The sequence below is a fragment of the Anabrus simplex genome, chromosome 9, assembly GCF_040414725.1.
Source record: "Anabrus simplex isolate iqAnaSimp1 chromosome 9, ASM4041472v1, whole genome shotgun sequence".
In the NCBI taxonomy this organism is placed as follows: Eukaryota; Metazoa; Arthropoda; class Insecta; order Orthoptera; family Tettigoniidae; genus Anabrus; species Anabrus simplex.
Genome location: NC_090273.1, coordinates 128,608,771 through 128,631,530, shown reverse-complemented (window position 1 = coordinate 128,631,530; position 22,760 = coordinate 128,608,771). Strand labels below are relative to the sequence as shown.

Below are 22,760 nucleotides of genomic sequence, written 5' to 3'. Positions count from 1 at the left end.
CAAATACACTCAAACTGGGAGCAGGCGTAACAAACCTGCCTCCCAGGCAAAACCCCCACCAACACCTAACACCTCCAGAACAACTACACCCCCCCGCCCCTCCACACTCATTACACAGTGCTACAATTGCCTGAAGCTAAATCATTCAGCGGCTTCATGCCCAGATCCCACCAGATGCAACAGATGTGGTGGCCCTCACCGCCACACTGTCTGCACAATACCAAAGGAACAGGCGAGGTGCGCTAACTGCGATGGCAGTCACGCAGCCTCTTACCCTGGCTGTCCTTACCTAAAACAGGCAATTAAGGCACACTATAAACACGCACAACACCTGCACACACACTCCACCCTCCCCCCTCAGCCTCATCACCGCACTGTTACCACCTCGAACCCAGCACCCACTCCTACCCAAATCCCCGCCCTGCCAAGTCTCGATAATTCCACCCTTCTCAACTTGCTCCTCATCCAGCTACTTACGTCCCTCAACCAGCCCATGCCAAGCCGTGAACTAATTATTAACTAATCCCCCCCCTGTCTAAACACCATCCTGAATCAAGACGTTTAACTCCTCATCCAACACAACACCATCACCCACTCTGACTGCCCGAACTTTCCTCCTAACTATTATGTAAAATCCTACAATCATAATTATGACAGCAACATTGGGCGTGGTCACCTAATGGATGGGTGACCATCCACCTGATATTTCTCCCCATTTCCGTTGGCTTCTACCTACAGAGAACCAACGTCACCCCCCAACCCTTGCCCTACCAGGGCACCCTCCTCAGGCCATATTCTGGTCAGTTTGATCCCCCTACACAGATCCACTCCACCATATATCCGTTATGTTACTACCACCTTCGACTTATGAAATAGCACTCAAGGCCTAAACGGTCAATGGGCTATAATCACTCACTGGTCCCTAGGACTTCTGAGAATAGTCGTATGCTAACGTATCAACCATCGTCACAATAAAGCAATATACAAACATTCATTTCACACATAATGATCAGGTAATGCAAATCCTAAACGTAAACATTCAAGAGTACCCGGGCAGCGCCGGGTACTAAAGCCAGTTCATTCATAGAACTTGAGGATTTCCCCGATAGAGCCCACCCCACATTTTAGAAGAAATATTGTGGATTTGGGGGAAGTTCCCGAATAAAACCCCTCAACTGTGCAACATAGCAGTGAGAAGTCTGGCTTCCCGGTTGAATAGTCAGCGTAGTTAGTCAGAGGGCACTGAGTTCGATTCCCGGACGGGTCCGACATTTTAACCTTAAATGTTTTTTTGCTGAGCTAGGTATTTGTGCTGTCCCCAACATCCCTACAACTTTCGCACCACGCACAACACTATCGTCCACTAGTAACACGCAGTTTCCCATAGGCCCTACACGATAGACGCCGCCTTCCTACGACGAAAGGTCTGCCACGCAAGAGCTGCTCCAGGATAGCAATAGCCATACGAAATAGTAATAATTATGATTATTATATCAATGAGAGAATGACGAAGAAAGAACGAAAGGTTGGAAAGCTTCCGGCAGGAACTTAAAGGAAAGGGTGAAAGACTTCGGTTGAGCAAAGGCTTGTATATGCATAGCCCTTTGCAGTATCACTTTAATTTTTCATACTTTCTTAAATAAATAATAATATTATTGGCTTTACACCCAACTAATTACTTTTATGTTTTTCGTGGACGCCTAGGTGCCTGAATTTAGCCCAGCAGGAGTTCTTTTAAGTGCCAGTAGATCTACCGACACGAGGCTGACGTTCTTGCTTAACGTCGCTGTAACATATTGACAATTTTTGGCGAGGGAGGGATAGGAAAGGTCTAGGATTGAGAAGGTAACGTCTGTAACATTTGCCTGGTGTGAAAGCCATCTTCAGGGCTGCCAACGGTGGGATTCGAACTCGCTCTCTCCCGAATGCAAGCTCACAGCTCGCTCGATATTTTTATTTACTCTTCGCTAATCGGCCAACTAGGGACCACGATAAGTTTCATTACACATTTTGGCGTTTACTCACTTTTGGTCTGATCCAGTAGGTTTTCATTATCATCGCTGTATCGAGCTCAGCGTTCATCTGACCACTCAGCACAAGTTGTCCATTTCTCATCCCGGAAAGTTTTAAAAGTCACAACGCTTGTTCTGAAAAGGTCTCGTGGTATCCCATTTTCACACCAGGCTGTACCTTAATTAAGGCCACAGTCGCTTCCTTCCAACTTCTAGGCCTTTCCTATCCCATCATCGCCATAAGACCTATCTGTGTCGGTATGACGTAAAGCCACTAGCAAAAGAAAAAAAAAGGTCTCGTTTGGCAGGTCGTCTAATCGTAGGCCCATTTCTTCGATGTCTTTCTTGACGTTAACGTACAAGGTAACTGCTTTTTTGAGTCGAAACTGTTAAAAATGCGGTTCGTCCATCGAGAGTTGTTCATCCGTCGTAGACGATCGTAGAAGCGAGCTCTGCGTTTGCGCATTGTGTCCGCGATCTTCCCTATCTTAGAGTAGATGTATTGTCTGAATTTTCTTACGTAGATCCCGTTTTTGTAGTTTGGGCAAAGTATGTTGTGTAGAATATTTGTCTCATTTTGTTGTAACGAGCGCATATTTCTGAGAGAGAGTAAGGATTTATGATGCCTAGACAGATACCGGCTTGTCGACAGTGTTGTAATGGTGAATTTTGGTATTTGCGGAAAAGACCCTACATCCCGATAGTTGGAAATCCACCTTCACATTTTCTATTATTATTATTATTATTATTATTATTATTATTATTATTATTATTATTATTGACTAAATTCACATATCAGACTATAATTACTTTCACTCACAAGGAATCTTGATTGATTGATTGATTGATTGATTGATTGATTGATTGATTGATTGATTGATTGATTGATTGATTGATTGATTGATTGATTGATTGATTGACAAATGTTCATTACTATTGTTCTCTAGTAAATTATGACAGGATAGTTACTAGTGTGTATTATTTTGTTTGCAGGTAATTATAGCTGTCTTGTAGCAGAGTTTCATCTGAGTCGGTCGGTGGGTTTTCACCTCGTCCAGAGCTACCTACCCACGATTTTAATTGTAGTCATCTCGTGGGTGTCCTTTTGGATGGACGTGGACTCTGTACCCGGACGAACCACACTAGGTGTCACTACACTACTGGCTGTGTCTTCACAATCTTCTGGTAAGTATGAGTGCGTTAAGATTTAGTCTATTCTTGCCATGCCGGTTCCTTCACTGAATATTTAGTGTCACAGCTTTCGATTTAGGGGGTCTTCGGTTAAATTCCCGGCCGGCTCCAAGATTTCAACCATGTTTGGTGAATTCCTCTGTATGTTCGAACTTGTTGGAAAATGTACTCGTTCATTTATACACACAACACACCACATTACTGATCACCACAGAAACACACAAGAGATCATTTCATGTAAGTTTGGCGGCAGGAAGAGCATCTGGCGGTAAAACACAGCCGATTCCACATGTGCGATACAGTTCTCACCATTTCGCACCCGCGACACCACCAGGCTTTGGGACAAGCGATAGAAGTATAATAAGAAGAAGAATTTCTCTGCATTAATGCGGAGAATCTGAGAATCAGATTATCATCAGTATGTAAATAAAGAGTTTTACAATTCTTTGGACACACTATGCGAAGTGTCTAAGGGCAATACCTTGTCTATGCAGCCATTCTTTTCTGTCCTCAGCTCGTCGTTTCATGTCATAATAAGAATCATAATGAAGACTCTGTGCCAAGTCTTGAAGTAACTTTTTTCTCGGTCGTCCTCAGCCTTTCTTCCCCGTAATCTTTCCTTCGAGCAGATTGGTAAGATAGATATTATGTCGCAAGTTGTGACCACTAAATTCAGCTCCTCTTCTCTGTATCGTTAGCATCAGTTCTCTCTTTCCTTTAATTTCTTGCAGAATGCTTTTGTTTGTTCTCTTTTCAATCAATGTAATCCATAGCATTCGTCTCCAGATCCCATCTCAAATGCTCCCAGTAGTTTCCAGTCCTGATCTCTGATTGTCTGTGATTCACAGCCATACAATAGCACGCTCTATACAAAGGAAATCTTGGAAATGTTCCCGGCAAGAGAGATCGTGGACGAATTTCCATCGATGGTCGAACATTATCAAGAATGTAACTGGGCTGAACATGTTTGGAGCAGTGCGTCTGGCCCACGACCGCAAGAGATGGAAAGAACTGACCAAGAGTTTCCTCAGAGATCACGATCCTCAGAACGATAAGAGAGAACTAAGAAGACAGATTTCTCATTGCTAGCTTTTCTCCAATGTAAGAATGATTCATCTCCTCGATAAAGAATGAGTCTTATTCAAAAGTATATCTAAATGATTCTCCATTTTCCATGATAATTATTCTACGGCAACACACCTGGATGGGTGGATTATACAAAAAAAGTCAGATCGTTGTCGCTTTTTGAACGTTGTGCTACAATGCTTGTAAAATGCATTATGTGGTTAACTATCACGGCATATGACGCTGTCGATAATGATTCGTCCGTCGGATGGAGACATTAAGCCTTGGTGCTATTCGACAGGTGTAGGGTATGCGCTGGTACAGAGCTTCACCCTCTCCCTTCCTACTATCATATAACACGTCATTCTTTTCAACTCATCTGATGAAGATGATGTTAAGAAGGGCACCCGGTTATAAAAACTCGTCAGAGATTCATCTTACTTCATGGACCCCTTAGAGAAACTGGACAAAGGTTTGACGTACAGTGTTCGTGGTCAAGGGCGCCCATGGCCGGGGGCATGGGGAAAGGCTAATGTAGTCAAGTGTTTCTCTTTCAAGAAAATTATTTGAAAGTCGATGTTACGTAGAAGTGGTAGTACCGTCCTCTACCAACAGGCAGGGGATGCTGTGGGTGTTATTCTATCGCCATTCATTTCCCAAAATTTTAAAAATACTTCATACCCTCAGGTTTAGTCCCCCCCCCCCTCCCGTTACAAACTGTCATATGGGTGCCCATGTTCTTGGTTCACTATAAATCCTCTTTTATCAAGATATTTCGTCTATAGAAACCTGAGATATCTTCAGCGGCGTAGTTGCATTGGCCGAATTTCCCTTTACGTTATACAAGTCTCACAAGCAAAGTCATCACTGAAGATGTTCGCTGTAAATGAAATATCCCGAAGTGGACGTATTCTAGCTGACAATTCTACCACCCCTAAAATATTTTCTTCATTGTGTTACGAATTAATGAATGCTACATAATGCTCTAGGATTCCTACTCCTTAGCTGAATGGTCAGCGTTGAGGCCTTTGGTTCAGAGGGTCCCGGTCCGATTCCCGACCGAGTGGGGGATTTTAATCGTGTTTGATTAAATTTTCTAGCTCGGGAACTGCGTATTCACGTTTGTCCTACCAATCTACTCTTCATGTTCAGACAATAAATCACCACATAAACACGCAAGAACGATTACATTTCTCTATATAGGGTTGGCGTCAGGAAGGACACCCGACCGTGAAACAAGGCCAAATCCACATGTGCGACACAGTTCGCACCCACAACCTCACAGATGTGGGAAAAGTGGAAGACAGAGGACATGATCGCTCGGTGACAATTTTACTAGCTCCTCATCAGAGTGACTGCTAATCAAATCACGGCTGAAAATTACGAGATTTTCAAAATATACACGTTATTCGAATTTCATCTAAGACCAACGTTATTCAGGATTTTGATCAAAATAATGTAATGCTGGTTTGAATTCCGGATAATTTGAGGGAGTTTTCCATGTAAAGCTGTAATTCCAGAAACTTATGATGAACGAATTTACGTAACTTCCTACTGGTAAGCTGCTAGTATATCTGTCCGATGCTCGGATGGAATTAGTACAGTACCGCACCACAAATAGAAAGAATGGTAAGTCCATCTCCTTATAGACGATGAAGGCCTTTACAGGGTTCGGCGATGGCACACTACGCTTCGGTCTACAAGTGGCCACAGCTGGTCCGTGGGCCGACAGCTCTGCACTCCGACCGACCAACCGGTTCCACCGTGGCTCTACTCCTCTGTATTCGGGAGACGAAGAGGAGCTGGTCCCCGTGGTTTTCCATTATCCTGCACTACGGCGAATGCCAGGGCAGTTCTTAGTATAGGCCACGGCCGCCAAACCTTCACTTTTTCTGAACATCTCCTTCACCGTATCCTATCTCTTGACCTGAGAAACGGTCTTACAGTCTATGAGGCTCACCTCCTCATTCAACGGAGGAATTAAAACAATTTAGTAGTAGTTTCTTTTTACAAGTTGCTTTACGTCGCACCGACACAGATAGCTCTTATGGCGACGATGGGACAGGAAGGGGCTAGGAGTGGGAAGGAAGTGGCTGTGGTCTTAATTAAGGTACAGACCCAGCTTTCAGGGCTGCCAACAGTGGGGTTCGAACCCACTATCTCCCGAACTGGATACTGGCCGCACTTAAGCGACTGGAGCTATCGATAATTACTAATACTAATCGGAGAAAAACTAGAATAGCTCCGCCCCCTTCAAAGAATGAATGTATTTGCAAATGAAAGGGAAGGACCAGACAGGGCATGAAAATTAAAGACTCCATAGGCTTCGTAAGTTTAACACTGTCGGGTTTAATGAGAAAAGTGCCCGAGCCAGGGAAATTAACCATTTAAGGTTAATACATCCGACCCGACCGGGAATCAAACGTGAGGCCCTCCGAATCGGGGAACACTAATGTGACCATTCAGCAGAGGAGCCGGACAATGGTCACTAACTCATACTCCCAAGTTAAGTTACACTGGGATCTCGCTATTCATAACCCCAGCACTACCATATACTTGGACGATATTTCTCCCCCCCACTGGTACTCATTTTTGGCGTAGGCTGAGTGAACCTGTGGCCCACGTGCCACGCCAGAAGTGGAAAGTTCGTTTCTACATTTCCAAATTCCTGTTTGGAAACTGAACTCGCGTCCTTCGAAAAGAACCGGCACGCCTTACCCATCTCGGCAAGGCAGCCTCGAGCACAGTACTCATCCCACAGAAATTCTAAATAATGTTTAAAGGTTTCTTTTTAGCCTAATCTGGAATATCTGTTTCGCAAGACAGTCGGAGCAGTTCATAGAGAATGAACTTGTTTTGTTTTCAAAAACCACCTTCCCCTGATTGTTATATCCGTGAAGCTCCCAGGCTCAATGTAGGATGCTCTTCTTGTCGTCATGCATACTTCCCAGTGAAAATCCTACTCGAAGCACTAGGTATCTAGTAGATAAAGCCTCCCTACGCAAGTATTCAACCAAATAATACCTAATAATTTCGTATTCTACCTTATTACATTCCTTCAGTATTAAATTAATTGGTCCTAAGGTATGGTAATCGAATTATTGTTGAATTTCTTCCGTGGCGTGATGTAGATATCAACGGTTTGCTTTAGCCAGATGGACAATCTAGCAGCATCTCTGTGTTAATATATCACCCCTTGGGTATCTGCACCGTCAGGAATTCTCTTGTATGTGCAAATTTGCTCATCATTACAATCGTAAATTCATTTCAATTCTCTTGGCACCTCAAGCCTCAGCCGGACAGATTAGCAATCTATAACTATGTGGTTGAGAGCAAAGGACGGCAACAGGGAATAGGACCGGGGCAACCAGAACAACGAGGGGATCATGAGTAGAATGTTCCACTCGCTGGTTGAGGAATTTTATCTTCAGCCCACTCGCGTGCATTCGTGCCAAAAACTCCAGGTACGAACAATTTGAGGAATTATTATTATTATTATTATTATTATTATTATTATTATTATTATTATTATTATTATTATTATTATTATTATTTGTTCCGGCTCTTCGGCTGAATGTTCAGCATAGTTGCCTTCGGAGCAGAGGGCCTCAGATTCGATTCCCGGCCATGTCGGAGATTTTGCTAGGCACGACAAATTTGCGGAATCGCGGTTCTATGTATTATTTCGGAAGGTATCTGATTTCCTTTCTTTCTTAACAAGTTACTTTACGTCCCACCGACACAGATAGGTTTGATGGCGACTATAAGAGAGCAAAGGGCTAGGCGTTGGAAGAAAGCGGCTGTGGCTTTAATTAAGGTACGGTCCCAAAATTTGCCTGGTGTGAAAATGGGAAACCAAGGGAAACCATCTTCAGGGCTAGTGACAATGGGATTCCAACCCACTATCTCGCGAATACTGGATACTGGCTTTGATTTTCTGTGTCCTAGTAACTGTATAATCACTTTGAATATCACCTGGCTTAGAACCCATATGCAATATCAAGAAAAACTGCACAAATCTATCTTGCGTAAAAACATCACGAAAAAATGGCACACATGTTACCCATTGCTGTGAGAAGTAGTCTTATACTAACATTTCAGAAATAAATAAATAAATAAATAAATAAATAAATAAATAAATAAATAAATAAATAAATAAATAAATAAATAAATAAATAAGTAATAGCAATGCCCGCATCTTTGGTGTAGTGGTTAGTATGATTAGCTACCACCCCCGGAGGCTCGGGTTCGATTCCCGGCTCTGCCACGAAATTAGGAAAGTGATATGAGGGCTGGAACGGGGTCCAGTCAGCCTCTGGAAATCAAATGAGTAAAGGGGTATTCGAATCTCACCTCAACAAACCTCGAAGTGGTTTTCCGTGGTTTTCCACTTTTCCCCCAGGCAAGTGTCGGGATGGTACCTAATTTAAGCCTACTGCCACTCTCTTCCCTCTTCCTTGTCTATCGCTTCCTTGTTAAGCATAGCAGACGAGGCTGCCTGAGCGAAGCACTGGTGCTCCTACCCAGCTGTATCCCTCCGATCCAATCCAGGACACTGCCCTTGAGGCGGTAGAGGTGGTATCTCTCGTTCAGTCCGAGAGAAAAGCCAACCCTCTACTGTAAACCGTTTGAGAAAGCAATAATAATAATAATAATAATAATAATAATAATAATAATAATAATAATAATAATAATAATAATAATAATAATAATAATAATAATTTTTCTGCCGCTTTTCCCACGCCTGTGGGGTCGCGATGCGAACTGTGTTTCACATGTGGATTTGGCCCTGTTTTAAGGCCGGATGCCCTTCCCGACGCCAACGCTATATGGAGGGATGTAATCACTATTGCGTGCGTCTGTGGTGGTTGGTAGTGTAGTGTGTTGTGTCAATATGAAGAGGAAAGTGTTAAGACAAACACCCAGTCTCCGGGCCAGAAGAATTGATCAAAGGCGATTAAAATCGCCGACCCTTCCGGGAATCGAACCAGGGAACCTCTGAACTGAAGGCCTCAACGCTGACCATTCAGCCAATGAGTCGCACAAAGCGATAATAATAATAATAATAATAATAATAATAATAATAATAATAATAATAACACAGCGCTTGCAGCAACGTTTGTTTCGGTATCACTTTCATCCTCTGACGATTGTTCAACGCTTGATTCACCAGCACTAAACTCAGAAATGTCTGGTAAAACGCTGTCGCTATTTAGTTTATCCTCAATGTTGCTGTCAGGAATACGAGTACTTTTATTCTTCCGCAAATGACTCGATCTACCTGTTGCTATGGCAGGTGGACTGGCACGTACCGACAGCTGGGCTACACTCCATGAAATATGTAGCTGTACTGGGAGAAAGATTACTCGTAGATATTCCGAGGTTTAACGAAAGAGTGCACCACACGTGCAGCTACCTTTCTGCATATGTTGAAATGGCTCGACATTTGAGTTTTCTAAGCGGTCAGAAATCACATGTTGGGTATTCTCGACATCGGATTTTTGATGTAGAGAGTGAGTGTCAGGTAGACGTTAATATTCGAGTGGAAAGGGTTCATTTACGTATGAGAATTTTTAGTTTTGCATGACATACTATTTTCATAGCCATAGGACCTACAGGAACTACAGAAAAGTGATTTTTCATTTACTAAATCCTACATCATGTTTGGTGAGAAGCCAGTCACAATTTCACTGGGCTATCGCGCCTCAAATAGAACGTTTCATTAGATTAATGTCAATCAAAACACACACAGAAATCTTATAAATAGTTTTAATTAAAACATCCAAAATTCTTTTTAATAATGGCATGTAAATGAAAGATAAATATCATCAGACTTAAGTGACTCCTTTTTAGAGGTGGTTTCTCTTACCGCAAACAATATATCTACATTGGCCATCCAGAAATTAAGTTTCCCCATTTCTTTTCTTGTAAAGTAAACGTATTCAGCCGGGAAATATGAGCATGTGCGACAGATCTATGACGTATCAATCATATATCGGCCGAATAAGTCCCATCTGGTGTCAGTAGCGCAACAATAGTGTCTCGAAATGGCTGGTAATCTTTCTCCCGCCGCCTGCGAGGTTCGGTCTGTGATAAAGTCTCTACGAAAAATGCGATGGGCCAGTCAACACAATATGTGTGGAGTGGAATGCCTAGTGCAGGTGTTGTGCTGATCCACGCCAATGCTCGCCCATATACGACTCGGCGCTCAGCAACTCTTCTGCAGGAGTTCGGCTGAGAAGTGTTTGATCATCCACCGTGCAGTCCTCATCTTGCTCCCAGTGATTTTCATCTTTTCTTGCACCTCAAGAAATTCCCCTCCTCCTAGCATCATTTTCACACGGACGAACAACTGAAGACGAATGTCTCACGCTGGTTTCATTCCCAGGCAGGTCATAAATTAGATAGATATCTGCGGAGAAATTTCCCTGGCGCACTGAATATTCCTCATCGTTCTGTACAGAGACATAGAATTCGCTTAGGGATTGGTATCCTGATATTTTTCGATAAAATGTGAATTTTCATTACAATTAACTTGGCATTCTGATCATATGCTTTCAATTTTTATCTGCATTTGAGAAGAACTTTAACTGCATAGTATTATCACTGTATTATCAACTTGTTAATAAGATCTCCTCTTGTTTTTTTTTTACCAGGTATTCAGAGTGGATTACCACAAGTGAGCTACGTCAAAGCTATAGATGTTTGGATGGGAACTTGTACAGGTGAGAAGCTGTTATATATGGATGTATAATGTTATTGTGTACTAAAGTAATTTTTTTTTGAGGGTATACAGCGGTTATAAACTTACACAACATAACTATGTATCATGATAAGATTAGCTTGTTTGATCTTAGGTAATAGCTGAGTGAACAGTGCTCCGGATGCACTGCAGCTTATTGTTCTAACCTGTTTCGAATTAACACCAGAACAGTAGTCCTGTGTAATTAACTGGATTATACGGTTTCATTAATGAGACTTTTTCTCTCAAGTTACTTTACGTGGCACAGACAGGTATTAAGGCGACGATGGTTATGAAAGGGCTAGGAGTGGGAAGGAAGCGGCTCCGTGGCGTTAATAAAGGTACAATGCCACCATTTTCCTGGTGTGAAAGTGGGAAACCACAGAAAACCATATTTAGGGTTGCCGATTGTGGGATTCGAACCCACTATCTCCCGTATGCAAGCTACTAAACGCACGGCCCCTCTCTTGGTATCAATTGAGTATTTTTAATTTCATTGATTCGACGATTATATCCCAATTATATTGAGCCTTGAATGAGAGATTCCATGATTTCCATTTCCTCCCTGCATAATCTACGAGTACATTCTAAATTTCCATATTATTTAAGTGTTTCTCAACAGGTGCGTGTCCTTTGAGGAATGATACTACGAATTGTAACTAAATTATACTGACCGATCCACTGGCTGGATTGTTTGTGTCAAGTAGCTGTGAGCTTGCATTCTGGAGATGTTCGGTTCGAACCCCACTGTCGGCAGCCCTGAAAATGGTTTTCCGTGGTATCCGATTTTCACACCAGGCAAATGCAGGGGCTGTAACTTAATTAAGGCAACGGCCAATTTTTTGGCACTCCTAGCACTCTCCTATCGTCGCCATAACACCTATCTGTGTCGGTGCGACGTAAAACAACTACCAAAAGAAATTCTTTTTGTAGAGCCTCCTCATTGACAGCTATTCTCCTGTTTGAAGAAATATTTTGAATTAGCTATCCTGAAAATAATGAAAACATGAATGTTATATGCAAACTTTTCTTGGGACCAATCATTAAGAAAATTGGCTTTCTATGACTTAGTGATGATGGCCACTTAATATCTCAGTGGAGCCATGAATACAAGTAAAAAGACGTCTCCTTCCTTGCAGACTTCGTTATATTACCACTACCATTTGATAACACGTCTCATTTTGCAATTCATTGGGGGTGTAAGGGCTTTCCTAAGGATTGTTCAGGATTCAATGCTTCGTTGCGGACTAAGCCTAGCTCTTAATTTAAACATTGGGTTTTGCTTCATAAATATTTCTGAATATTGTCTGTGTGTTTTTAATGTGGTTCGTCATGAGGACCTTCTCTGATTTGTTTCAGCCTTCGTATTCTGTGCACTTCTGGAGTTTACTTTCGTGAATTATATGTGGCGTAAAACTCCGGACTCGCGCGCGAAGGTTCCGGAGGCAGCAAACGGTAAAACTCTTCCACAGACTTCGAGTGTGCAGGATACAGCCGCAGCTCTCAGTGTGGTAAGTCATAGTAATACTCCTTTTTGCAAGTGTACATCAAGCAGTGTGTTGTATCTTCTTATTTTTCCACCGCTTTTCCCACACCTGTGGGGTCGCGGGTGCAAACTGTGTCGCACATGTGGAGTTGGCCCTGTTTTACGGCCGGATGCCCTTCCTGACGCCAACCCTATATGCAGGGATGTAATCACTATTGCGTGTATCTGTGGTGGTTGGTAGTGTAGTGTGTTGTGTGAATATGAAGAGGAAAGTTTTGGGACAAACCCAAACACCCAGTCCCCGGGCCAGAAGAATTAATCAGAGGCGATTATAATCCCCGACCCGGCCAGGAATCAAACCCGTGACCATCTGAACCGAAGGCCTCTATGCTGACCATTCAGCCAATGAGTCGGACAAACAGTGTGTTGTATCTATTCTATGAAATTCATTCCCGGAGAATATGATTGATTTCCGGACTACGCGGTTGGACAGCTTGGAAATAAGACAGGAGTCTAAGAAATCAATGGGCTGATACTGTTTAACCTAGTTCAGGACGAAGTAGTGAAGCAGTCGAGACAGTCCGACAAAAGAGTAGCGTTACAAAAATGTTGCAATGTTTGGGTTGGGAAGAATTGAGAGAAAGAAGAAGAGCTGCTCGACTAAGTGGTATGTTCCGAGCTGTCAGCGGAGAGATGGCGTGGAATGACATTAGTAGACCAATAAGTTTGAGTGGCGTTTATAAAAGTAGGAAAGATCACAATATGAAGATAAAGTTGGAATTCAAGAGGACAAACTGGGGCAAATATTCATTTATAGGAAGCGGAGTTAGGGATTGGAATAACTTACCAAGGGAGACGTTCAATAAATTTCCAGTTTCTTTGAAATCATTTAGGAAAAGGCTAGGAAAGCAACAGATAGGGAATCTGCTACCTGGGCGACCGCCCTAAATGCAGATCAGTATTCATTCATTCATTCATTCATTCATTCATTCATTCATTCATTCAGTTGAACAAAACTACGGCCATCGAAGATGCACAGATTGGGAATAACAGTTGACTATCTGGCTTTCACAAATGATACGGCGTTGCTACACGAGAAGGAAGACGACGCGAAGATGGCACTGGAAAACCTAGGAAAGATCTCAGTGGAGGTTGTCCCGAAGATGATAATAATAATAATAATAATTTATTTATTTATTTCGTGTCAGAGTGTTGAGAAACTTAAAAATATAAATAAGGTATTATATACAAATAAATCAGAATACATTTTATGTCACAAAACATGTTTCACACAATGTCTGCCCAGAAATGGGCAACAGAAATTCCCTCTTCAGTGGCTTGAATCAAGTCTTGAAGTGTACAACGAACAGGGCAGGACTGACAGTCATACAGGTGTTGGATAGTTTGTTGCTCCCCACAATCTCAGAAGTCTGACTGATCTTTCAGATAACCCCATTTTTTAAGGTTATCCTTGGATTTTCCTACTCCACTCCTCAAACGATTAAGTGCCTTCCAGGTTGTCAATTCCAAATGATGACCAGGGGGTAGAGATTCAGAAGGCACCATCCAATCAGAAAGATGCTCCATTTTTGCTCGCCACATATCACAACGTGCTGTTCTTGCTGGTTTATCCAGAGCCTTGGAGACATTGAGGAAACATTTCCTGGACTTCAGTCTTCTGGGTGGAGGTCGATGTCCAAATAACGGGTGGTTGCTTGTGAGATCCACCTTCGACCTCTCTTGCCTTGCAAACACTTCTCGCCGAATGTCTGGAGGAGAAATACCAGCCAAGCAGTAGAGTTTGTCAGTGGGAGTAGGTTTCAGACACCCAGTTACTATTCTACATGTTTCATTAAGGGCTGCATCCACCCGCTTCGTATGGGCTGACCTAAACCATACAGGACACGCATACTCAGCTGCAGAAAAACTCAGAGCAAGAGCTGAGGTTCTTAACAAAGTTGGATGGGCTCCCCATTTGCTTGAGCCAAGTTTACGGAGGATGTTATTTCGGGCTGAGACTTTCTGTCCAGAATTAACACAGTGTTTCTTGTATGTTAAGGTCCGGTCTAAAGTGACACCCAGGTACCTAGGTGTAAAACAATGCTCCAGTTGCTTACCCTCCCACGTCACGCACAGCTGTCTAGTAGCTTCTCGATTTCGAAGATGAAATGCACACACCTGGGTCTTAGTCGGGTTTTGCAGTAGCCGGTTCTTCTGATAGTACACTGAAAGTTCCTTAAGTGCATTTGAGAGCTGCATTTCAGTGGTTTGAAAGTCGTCGCACTGGACAGCTAAAGCCAGGTCATCGGCATAAATGAAGCTTCTTGTATAGGAAGGCCTTGGCTGGTCATTTGTGTAGATGTTAAAGAGGATTGGCGAGAGGACACTGCCCTGAGGAAGTCCGTTCCGTTGGTCCCTCCACCTACTGCACTTTTCTTGAAACTCAACAAAGAACCGGCGATTCTGCAGGAGAGTTTCAACAATCGTCGTGAAACCATAGTCTCTGGTGAAGTTATAGAGCTTGGTGATCAAAGTTCTATGGTGCACTGTGTCGTATGCTGCTGTAAGGTCCACAAATACCACACCTGTGATTTTGCGTCTTTCAAACCCATCCTCTATGTGCTGAGTTAAATTGAGCACCTGTGAAGTACAATTCCTTCCAGATCTAAAGCCCGCCTGTTCTGGAATAAGAAGGTGATCTACTTTAGATGTGAGGCGCTCAAGTAGGATCCTCTCAAATATCTTATATAGGTGACAAAGTAATGATATTTGCCTGTAGCTCTTAGGACCTAATGGATCCTTACCTTGCTTCAAAATAGCTATCACTCTAGACTTCCTCCATACCTTAGGTATCTGTTTACTCTGCAGGCAATTGTTTAGAAAATCAACAACCCACTTCCTTGCTCTGGAACCAAAATGTTTTGTTTGTTCCACTCTCATATCATCCAGACCTGTAGCCTTGCCATTTTTGGATTTGTTTATGGCTTTCTCTAATTCCTCTAGGGTGATATTATTAGTGAGGTCGCTAGACTCCTTATCTATTTGGCGTTCTATTTTAACTCTATTCTATAACCCCCTATTTTTCCATTGAGCAAAAGTTGATGAGCAACGGCATCTGGGGACAAATTGACGTGTACAGGGGCTTTTGTGAAGTCATTATTAAGCCTCTTTAAAAGTCGCCAGGCTTTCTGACTACTTTTAGACATGTCCAGCTCTTCAAGGGTAGATATCCAACGATTTCGTTTATCTTCCGCTAACATTGTTGTCAACTCTAGACCTTTCTGCACAGTCTCTTCGCCAAAGGGATTCGTCTCAAATAGATCAATGTATTCAGCCATCAGAGCTGAGGAATGTTGATTGAGTCCAGGAACATAATTCATTCGACAACCTCTGGGAATTGACTGTCTGGAGCTCTTGTTCACTGCATCTACAAACAGATCGTAGTCAGTCATAGAAATACCTATATCAGATACAGCATCTTCCAGATATGCAGTAAACTTGTTCCAGTCTGCTTTCTTAAAATTATATCGCCTGCGGAAAGGTACGCTCATAGGACGTACCGCAGCAAATACCTGACACATGATGGGTCTATGCTGTGTGTGTGGTATTGGGGTGCCGATGTTCTTTATACACTGCTGAGCAATTCCTTCGCTAACAAAGATTAGATCAGGATTATAACCTCGTTGCCAACGCCCGCTGTTAAAAGAAGGAGGAAGTTTAACATCGTGTAACAGTAGCATCTGGTGGGTCTCAGCCCATTCCAGCACAGCCTCTCCATCTTCATAATAATAATAATAATAATAATAATAATAATAATAATAATAATAATAATAATAATAATAATAATAATAATAATAATAATGGCATGTGGCCTCCGGAGGGGCCTTGTGCAGGGTTTTTTTAAGCTGATGCCCAATACGCGACCTGCGCGTCTATGAGAATGGGTCCCTACCTAAGGTGAATTTTAATGACGATGACGGCAAAAACACTCAGTCTCCAGGCCAGAGGAATTAATCAATGAAAGTTAAAGCTCCCGACTCTACTCGGAATCGAACCTGGGTACTCTTTGATCAAAGACCTATACGTTAACCATTTAACCACGGTGCCGGACAAATTCGTATCCTCGCCCCGAGGTGGTGCAGCTCTTTTGAAGTACACCCCCAATGCAGGTGACCTGCATGTACCATTTTAATCACATACCAGCCATCCTGTCAATTTTAAATTTCTGGCAATACCGGGAATCGAACCCGCGCCCCCGAGTACGTCAGCTGATAGTGCTAACCATTACGCTAGGGCGGAGGATAAGACCAAGGTAGTCCGCCTCTGTGGTGTAGTGGTTAGTGTGATTAGCTGCCACCCTCGGGAGGTCCAGCTCTGCCAAGAAGTTTGAAAAGTGGTACGAGGGCTAGAACGGGACCACTCAGCCTCGGGAGGTCGACTGACTAGAGGAGGGTTCTATTCCCACCTCAGCCATCCTCGAAGTGGTTTTCCGTGGTTTCACACTTCTCCTTCAGGCAAATGTCGGAATGGTACCTAACTTCCTTCCGGCTTCCTTCCCTCTTCCTTGTTTATCCCTTGCGATCTTCCCATCCTCCACAAGGTCCCTGTTCAGCATAGCAGGTGAGGCTGCCTTGGCGAGGTAGTGGTCATCCTCCCCAGTTCTATGCCCCCGTTCCAAAGTCTCACTCTCCAGGACTCTGGAGGCGATAGAGGTGGAATCCCTCGCTGAGTTCCGAGGAAGAAACCAACCATGGAGGGTAAACGGATTAAGAAAGAAAGAAAGAAAGAAAGAAAGAAAGAAAGAAAAAAGAAAGACCAAAGTAGTGAATGCAGATACCAGACGGAAGATTGAAGAGCAATTGGTAGAAAGAGTCGGCGGCTTCCAGTACCTGGGTGAAACCATAACAGGTAGACTACAGAATAATAAAATTACAACAGACAGAGCACTGCAGAAACTATTATTGGTGTCCAAGAACATTTATTATTGTAAATCATTATTGTAGTTGTCCGATTCATTGGCTGAATGATCAGCGTACTGGCCTTCAGTTCAGAGGGTCGTGCGTTCATTTCCGGGCCAGATCGGGGGGGGGGGGATTTCAACCTTCGTTGGTTAAATCCAATGGCCCCGGGGACTGGGTGTTCGTGCTGTCCCCAACATCCCTGCAACTCATACACCTCTCATAACACTATCCTCCACCACAATAACACGCAGTTACCTACACATGTCAGATGCCGCCCACTCTTATCGGAGAGTCTGCCTTTCAAGTCTGCACTCTGCTAGAAATAGCCACACGAAATTGTTATTATTGTAGTTAAACATTTATTGTAATTATTGTCTTTTATCTCATGGTATCGCATCACCAGGTATGTCAATACCATCGATCTTTTCCAGCCTACATTCGCAAATAGTCTTATTAACCTTGTTTCGATACTTAACAACCTGAATAGTGAATTAGTATAATATAATTGACAAGTGTCTGCTCAAAAGGTGCTATTTTCACTTCAAAATGATGTTTAGTATTTGGTCCACATGCATTACAGTAGTTGAGTACTATCGCATGCCATGTTCCAGTCTAGAAATATGTAATCCCTTAAAAGTAGTACCATACCCGATCATGGGTACGTTCCATGTGGCTTTTATTATACGTTTCCTTGCGTTTTTCACAACTTTCTTAGGGGGAAATCGCGTCTTTTGTACAGACACTCCTCAAAAGTACGAGGTTTTATGCAACAACAATGTAACTTGTGTTGTTGATTTGCAGATAAGTGTATTGTTATGTTACTTTTTATGTTCTTACGAACCTCAGTTATACGTTTTCAAAGTGAGACGGCTAAACTAGTATATAAACTAGGAAACGTAATAGTGAATTTTCTTATCGAACTGTGTTATTAAATTATTACTGAAACTACTGTACAAGTAGTAGTAGTAGTAGTAGTAGTAGTAGTAGTAGTAGTAGTAGTAGTAGTAGTAGTATTTATTCATTCATCATGTCGTTTACATATTTATAGGACTCTGTTTTATATATACATAACTCTTCTAATAACATTATTACTTGAGAAATATGAATCTTGTAACTAAACCACATATATTACAGAAGTAGTAGTATTATTATTATTAGCATATTAATACTTAAAATAAATTGAACTTGTAACTATCTCTTGCACACATTAAATAAATTATTATTATTATTATTATTATTATTAAAGAAAGCAAAAAATGAAACAAACACACACACTACAGTATTTAGACTACAGTATTTAGACTACAGTGCTGTGCTTACAGTACTTGCATATTGCAGAGAACTTGTGCTTTACACTGGTTTAAAAATGTCAGTCAGTTTATCTTTGCTTCTTTGTTTTCTTTCCACGCAATCATACACTATACTGCTAATAATAAGAGTTGGTGTCTGACATTTCTTAGAGGGATGTCCGTTTACTGCCTGCCGAGGCGGGATAAAGGGAGTGGCTGTGTGGTTGCCATGGAAACGAGGGTGGGGCGACTGCGGTTGCCATGGAAATAAAACTTCAGGGCAGCTCGTCTTGCTGGGAGTTGCCAAACCTGTCACCGTCACTGATAAGAACCTGATTGTTTGTATAAGAGTGATCGCAAATGGGACGACACCGCCTGGCCAGGTAGTCCACAACAGATCACAGCGGTCAGAATGGAGGAGGGAACAAGTGAGCCGGAAGCGAGGGGTAAGAGTATGTAGAAAGGAATGCTGGAATGTGGCAACCTCGTGAAATGGCACGTGCAGTGCTCCTCCCTCCAACCTTACCTGTCAGACGCCAACTTTAGTTCAGTCTAGTATAGTCGGTTATATACAAGTGCGCAGCGATAATGCGTTCCATAAATACACGGAGTGTCGGCACCTAATGCCACCTCACTGAATGCATTGGTGGTGGAAACTCTTTTATCCGCCGGTAGTTTCAAAAATGTTACCTCAAGAGAGACCAGTTATTGAATTCAATGGGATTAGACGTTTCAGTTTTCTCTCTGTGACTCATTTCCTCAGTAATGTATAAAACGTAAAAATTAATAAGTAAATTAATGTGTTTCGTTCATGGGGAGCAGACAAAATGTGACGTATTAATGAGAAAACATATAACTGAAAAACGAATACTTGGTCTAAATATTAAGGCGAGTCATGACTGAAATGTAATTTTTGACCAAAAAAATCAAATTTTTATTTCAACTTTAATAATACGCCAGTTCTTCCTCTTTGAATTCTCATGATCAGTTTTTCCTAACGCCATTTTTGAGCGCTAACAGCCGGATTTAAAGGGTAGCGGTTCGGCGTATATAGAGCAAGCTCACGCCTCTATTTCTCACGCTGTCCGACAATATTAGCTTCAATGATCTTTCGACTACCACTTCAATAATCCCGCTGGAATATATTTACCTTGTAGTAGGCCTACGCTGTGCGTAAGAGGAGAAAGACACCTCAGGGCAGTTTTAAAGCAAGTATGTTTCTTAAAACTCTCAATTACGTTTTCCTTTTCAGCTCTTTCCCAGGCATAAAATGCTCCTTGCGACAAAGTTCTTATCGGATTCACCTTAAATTTTCAGAGAATATTTCAATATGTACAGGAATCAAAAGTAGTTCTGCATTGTATTATCAGTTGTGTATTACCTTCACATTTTTACACCTGAAATAACACGAAACTAGATGTTTGCCTCTTGAATGAATAATGAGATACTGAAAAAATACACTGACTGACAGAGCAAATGCAACACCAAGAAGGAGTGGTCAGAACTTTATGCCAATTGCAGGGTAGACTGACGTCACTGAGGTATGCTCATGATGTGAAATGCGCCGCTGTGCTGCGCACGTAGCGAACGATAAATGGGACACGGCGTTGGCGAATGGCCCACTTCGTACCGTGATTTCTCAGCCGACAGTCATTGTAGAACGTGTTGTCGTGTGCCACAGGACACGTGTATAGCTAAGAATGCCAGGTCGCCGTCAACGGAAGCATTTCCAGCAGACAGACGACTTTACGAGGGGTATGGTGATCGGGCTGAGAAGGGCAGGTTGGTCGCTTCGTCAAATCGCAGCCGATACCCATAGGGATGTGTCCACGGTGCAGCACCTGTGGCGAAGATGGTTGGCGCAGGGACATGTGGCACGTGCGAGGGGTCCAGCCGCAGCCCGAGTGACGTCAGCACGCGAGGATCTGCGCATCCGCCGCCAAGCGGTGGCAGCCCCGCACGCCACGTCAACCGCCATTCTTCAGCATGTGCAAGACACCCTGGCTGTTCCAATATCGACCAGAACAATTTCCCGTCGATTGGTTGAAGGAGGCCTGCACTCCCGGCGTCCGCTCAGAAGACCACCATTGACTCCACAGCATAGAAGTGCACGCCTGGCATTGTGCCGGGCTAGAGCGACCTGGATGAGGGAATGGCGGAACGTCGTGTTCTCCGATGAGTCACGCTTCTGTTCTGTCAGTGATAGTCACCGCAGACGAGTGTGGCGTCGGCGTGGAGAAAGGTCAAATCCGGCAGTAACTGTGGAGCGCCCTACCGCTAGACAACGCGGCATCATGGTTTGGGGCGCTATGGCGTATGATTCCACGTCACCTCTAGTGCGTATTCAAGGCACGTTAAATGCCCACCGCTACGTGCAGCATGTGCTGCGGCCGGTGGCACTCCCGTACCTTCAGGGGCTGCCCAATGCTCTGTTTCAGCAGGATAATGCCCGCCCGCACACTGCTCGCATCTCCCAACAGGCTCTACGAGTTGTACAGATGCTTTCGTGGCCAGCGTACTCTCCGGATCTCTCACCAATCGAACACGTGTGGGATCTCATTGCACGCCGTTTGCAAACTCTGCCCCAGCCTCGTACGGACGACCAACTGTGGCAAATGGTTGACAGAGAATGGAGAACGATCCCTCAGGACACCATCCGCACTCTTATTGACTCTGTACCTCGACGTGTTTCTGCGTGCATCGCCGCTCGCGGTGGTCCTACATCCTACTGAGTCGATGCCGTGCGCATTGTGTAACCTGCATATCAGTTTGAAATAAACATCAATTATTCGTCCGTGCCGTCTCTGTTTTTTCCCCCAACTTTCATCCCTTTCGAACCACTCCTCCTTGGTGTTGCATTTGCTCTGTCAGTCAGTGTATCTCCAATAGTTTATACCTGACTGCAAAACCCGGCGATTTTTCTTAAATATATGAGTATTTTAGATAATTCTGCCAAATTGTAGCCAAAAAATATGAAAAGTGTGCCATAAGTAGCATTTTCCTTGCAACAAATAAAAATAAAATTATTTGTCAACTTTGCAACCAATTAACTAATCAACTCCAAATTTTGTGTGGGGCTAAATCTTATTAATATGCGCTTGTGTTTTAAATTTGGTTTTGATAAGTCGTAAATTGTACTAGTTCAACATTTCAGTAGTGATTTCCCTTAATGGGTAAAGTTAGGTGCCTAAAGAATTTAGCATATAACTCCAAGCAATCGTAGAAGTGAATAACGTATAAATGAGGTTCCAATGTATTTCTTTAACTTTCACACGCTATTCCTACACATTCTCAGTGTTAATCTATGTAGAACACAATTTAGTTTGTCCTGTGCTCTTAGTATATAATTAATATTGCATGTTTCAGAGTAAATGCTGCACAGATAGCACAGAGGCTGTGGCTGAAGTTCGATGCCCATCTGGACCAACTCTGGCTGCAAACAAATTTCGTGCGCGCCGAATTGATGAGCTCTCACGGTTTTGTTTTCCAGCAACTTTCGCAGTCTTCAATGTGTTTTATTGGTCCTACTACCTTTCATAAGTCCTCCCCCTGTACTAACGTGGCGTCTGGATTTACTCTCAATATACTGCGTATTTTCAATCTCAGTAAAACTAACTTTCAATACTGTGGACGGATAATTCTAATTTAGATTTGTATCTTACTGGTAGACAATACTGCAGAATATTCAGGGTCGCAATTTTGACCACCTTAGTACCATTTGTACTATGCAGAATACAAATGGAAATAGTTTGTCAACTTTTATAAGATATCTCTCAGGATGAAAGACACAAAGTAGTCGAATGCTATTGCTAGAGGCATGATTCTTTTCTCAGTAACGATAAGCGCGACAAAAAATATTTTGAAGCGATTTTGAGATACATTCACGAATCATATGATTCTAGTTAAGAAATTAGTGGTTTTGTTTTCACGAATTACAGCTAATTAAAGTGACAAGGCCAGTTTAATGCGAAATAAACTTATTTTGCGGCAAGTACGAAAATGCAGCGAAATTCC

The 22,760-nt window shown here is 42.8% G+C and overlaps 1 protein-coding gene across 1 annotated transcript in view; it reads left to right on the top strand.

Annotated features, from left to right (window-relative positions):
• Positions 1-22,558, top strand: part of LOC136880906 (glycine receptor subunit alpha-3) — a 733,896-nt gene extending 711,338 nt beyond the window's left edge. The window contains exons 7-10 of the mRNA XM_068229231.1: positions 3,006-3,197; positions 10,925-10,993; positions 12,370-12,521; positions 22,113-22,558. Coding sequence (XP_068085332.1) covers positions 3,006-3,197; positions 10,925-10,993; positions 12,370-12,521; positions 22,113-22,286 — 587 coding nt within the window. The 3' untranslated portion in view covers positions 22,287-22,558. The remainder of the gene's footprint in view (positions 1-3,005; positions 3,198-10,924; positions 10,994-12,369; positions 12,522-22,112) is intronic.
• Positions 22,559-22,760: the final 202 nt, after the last annotated feature.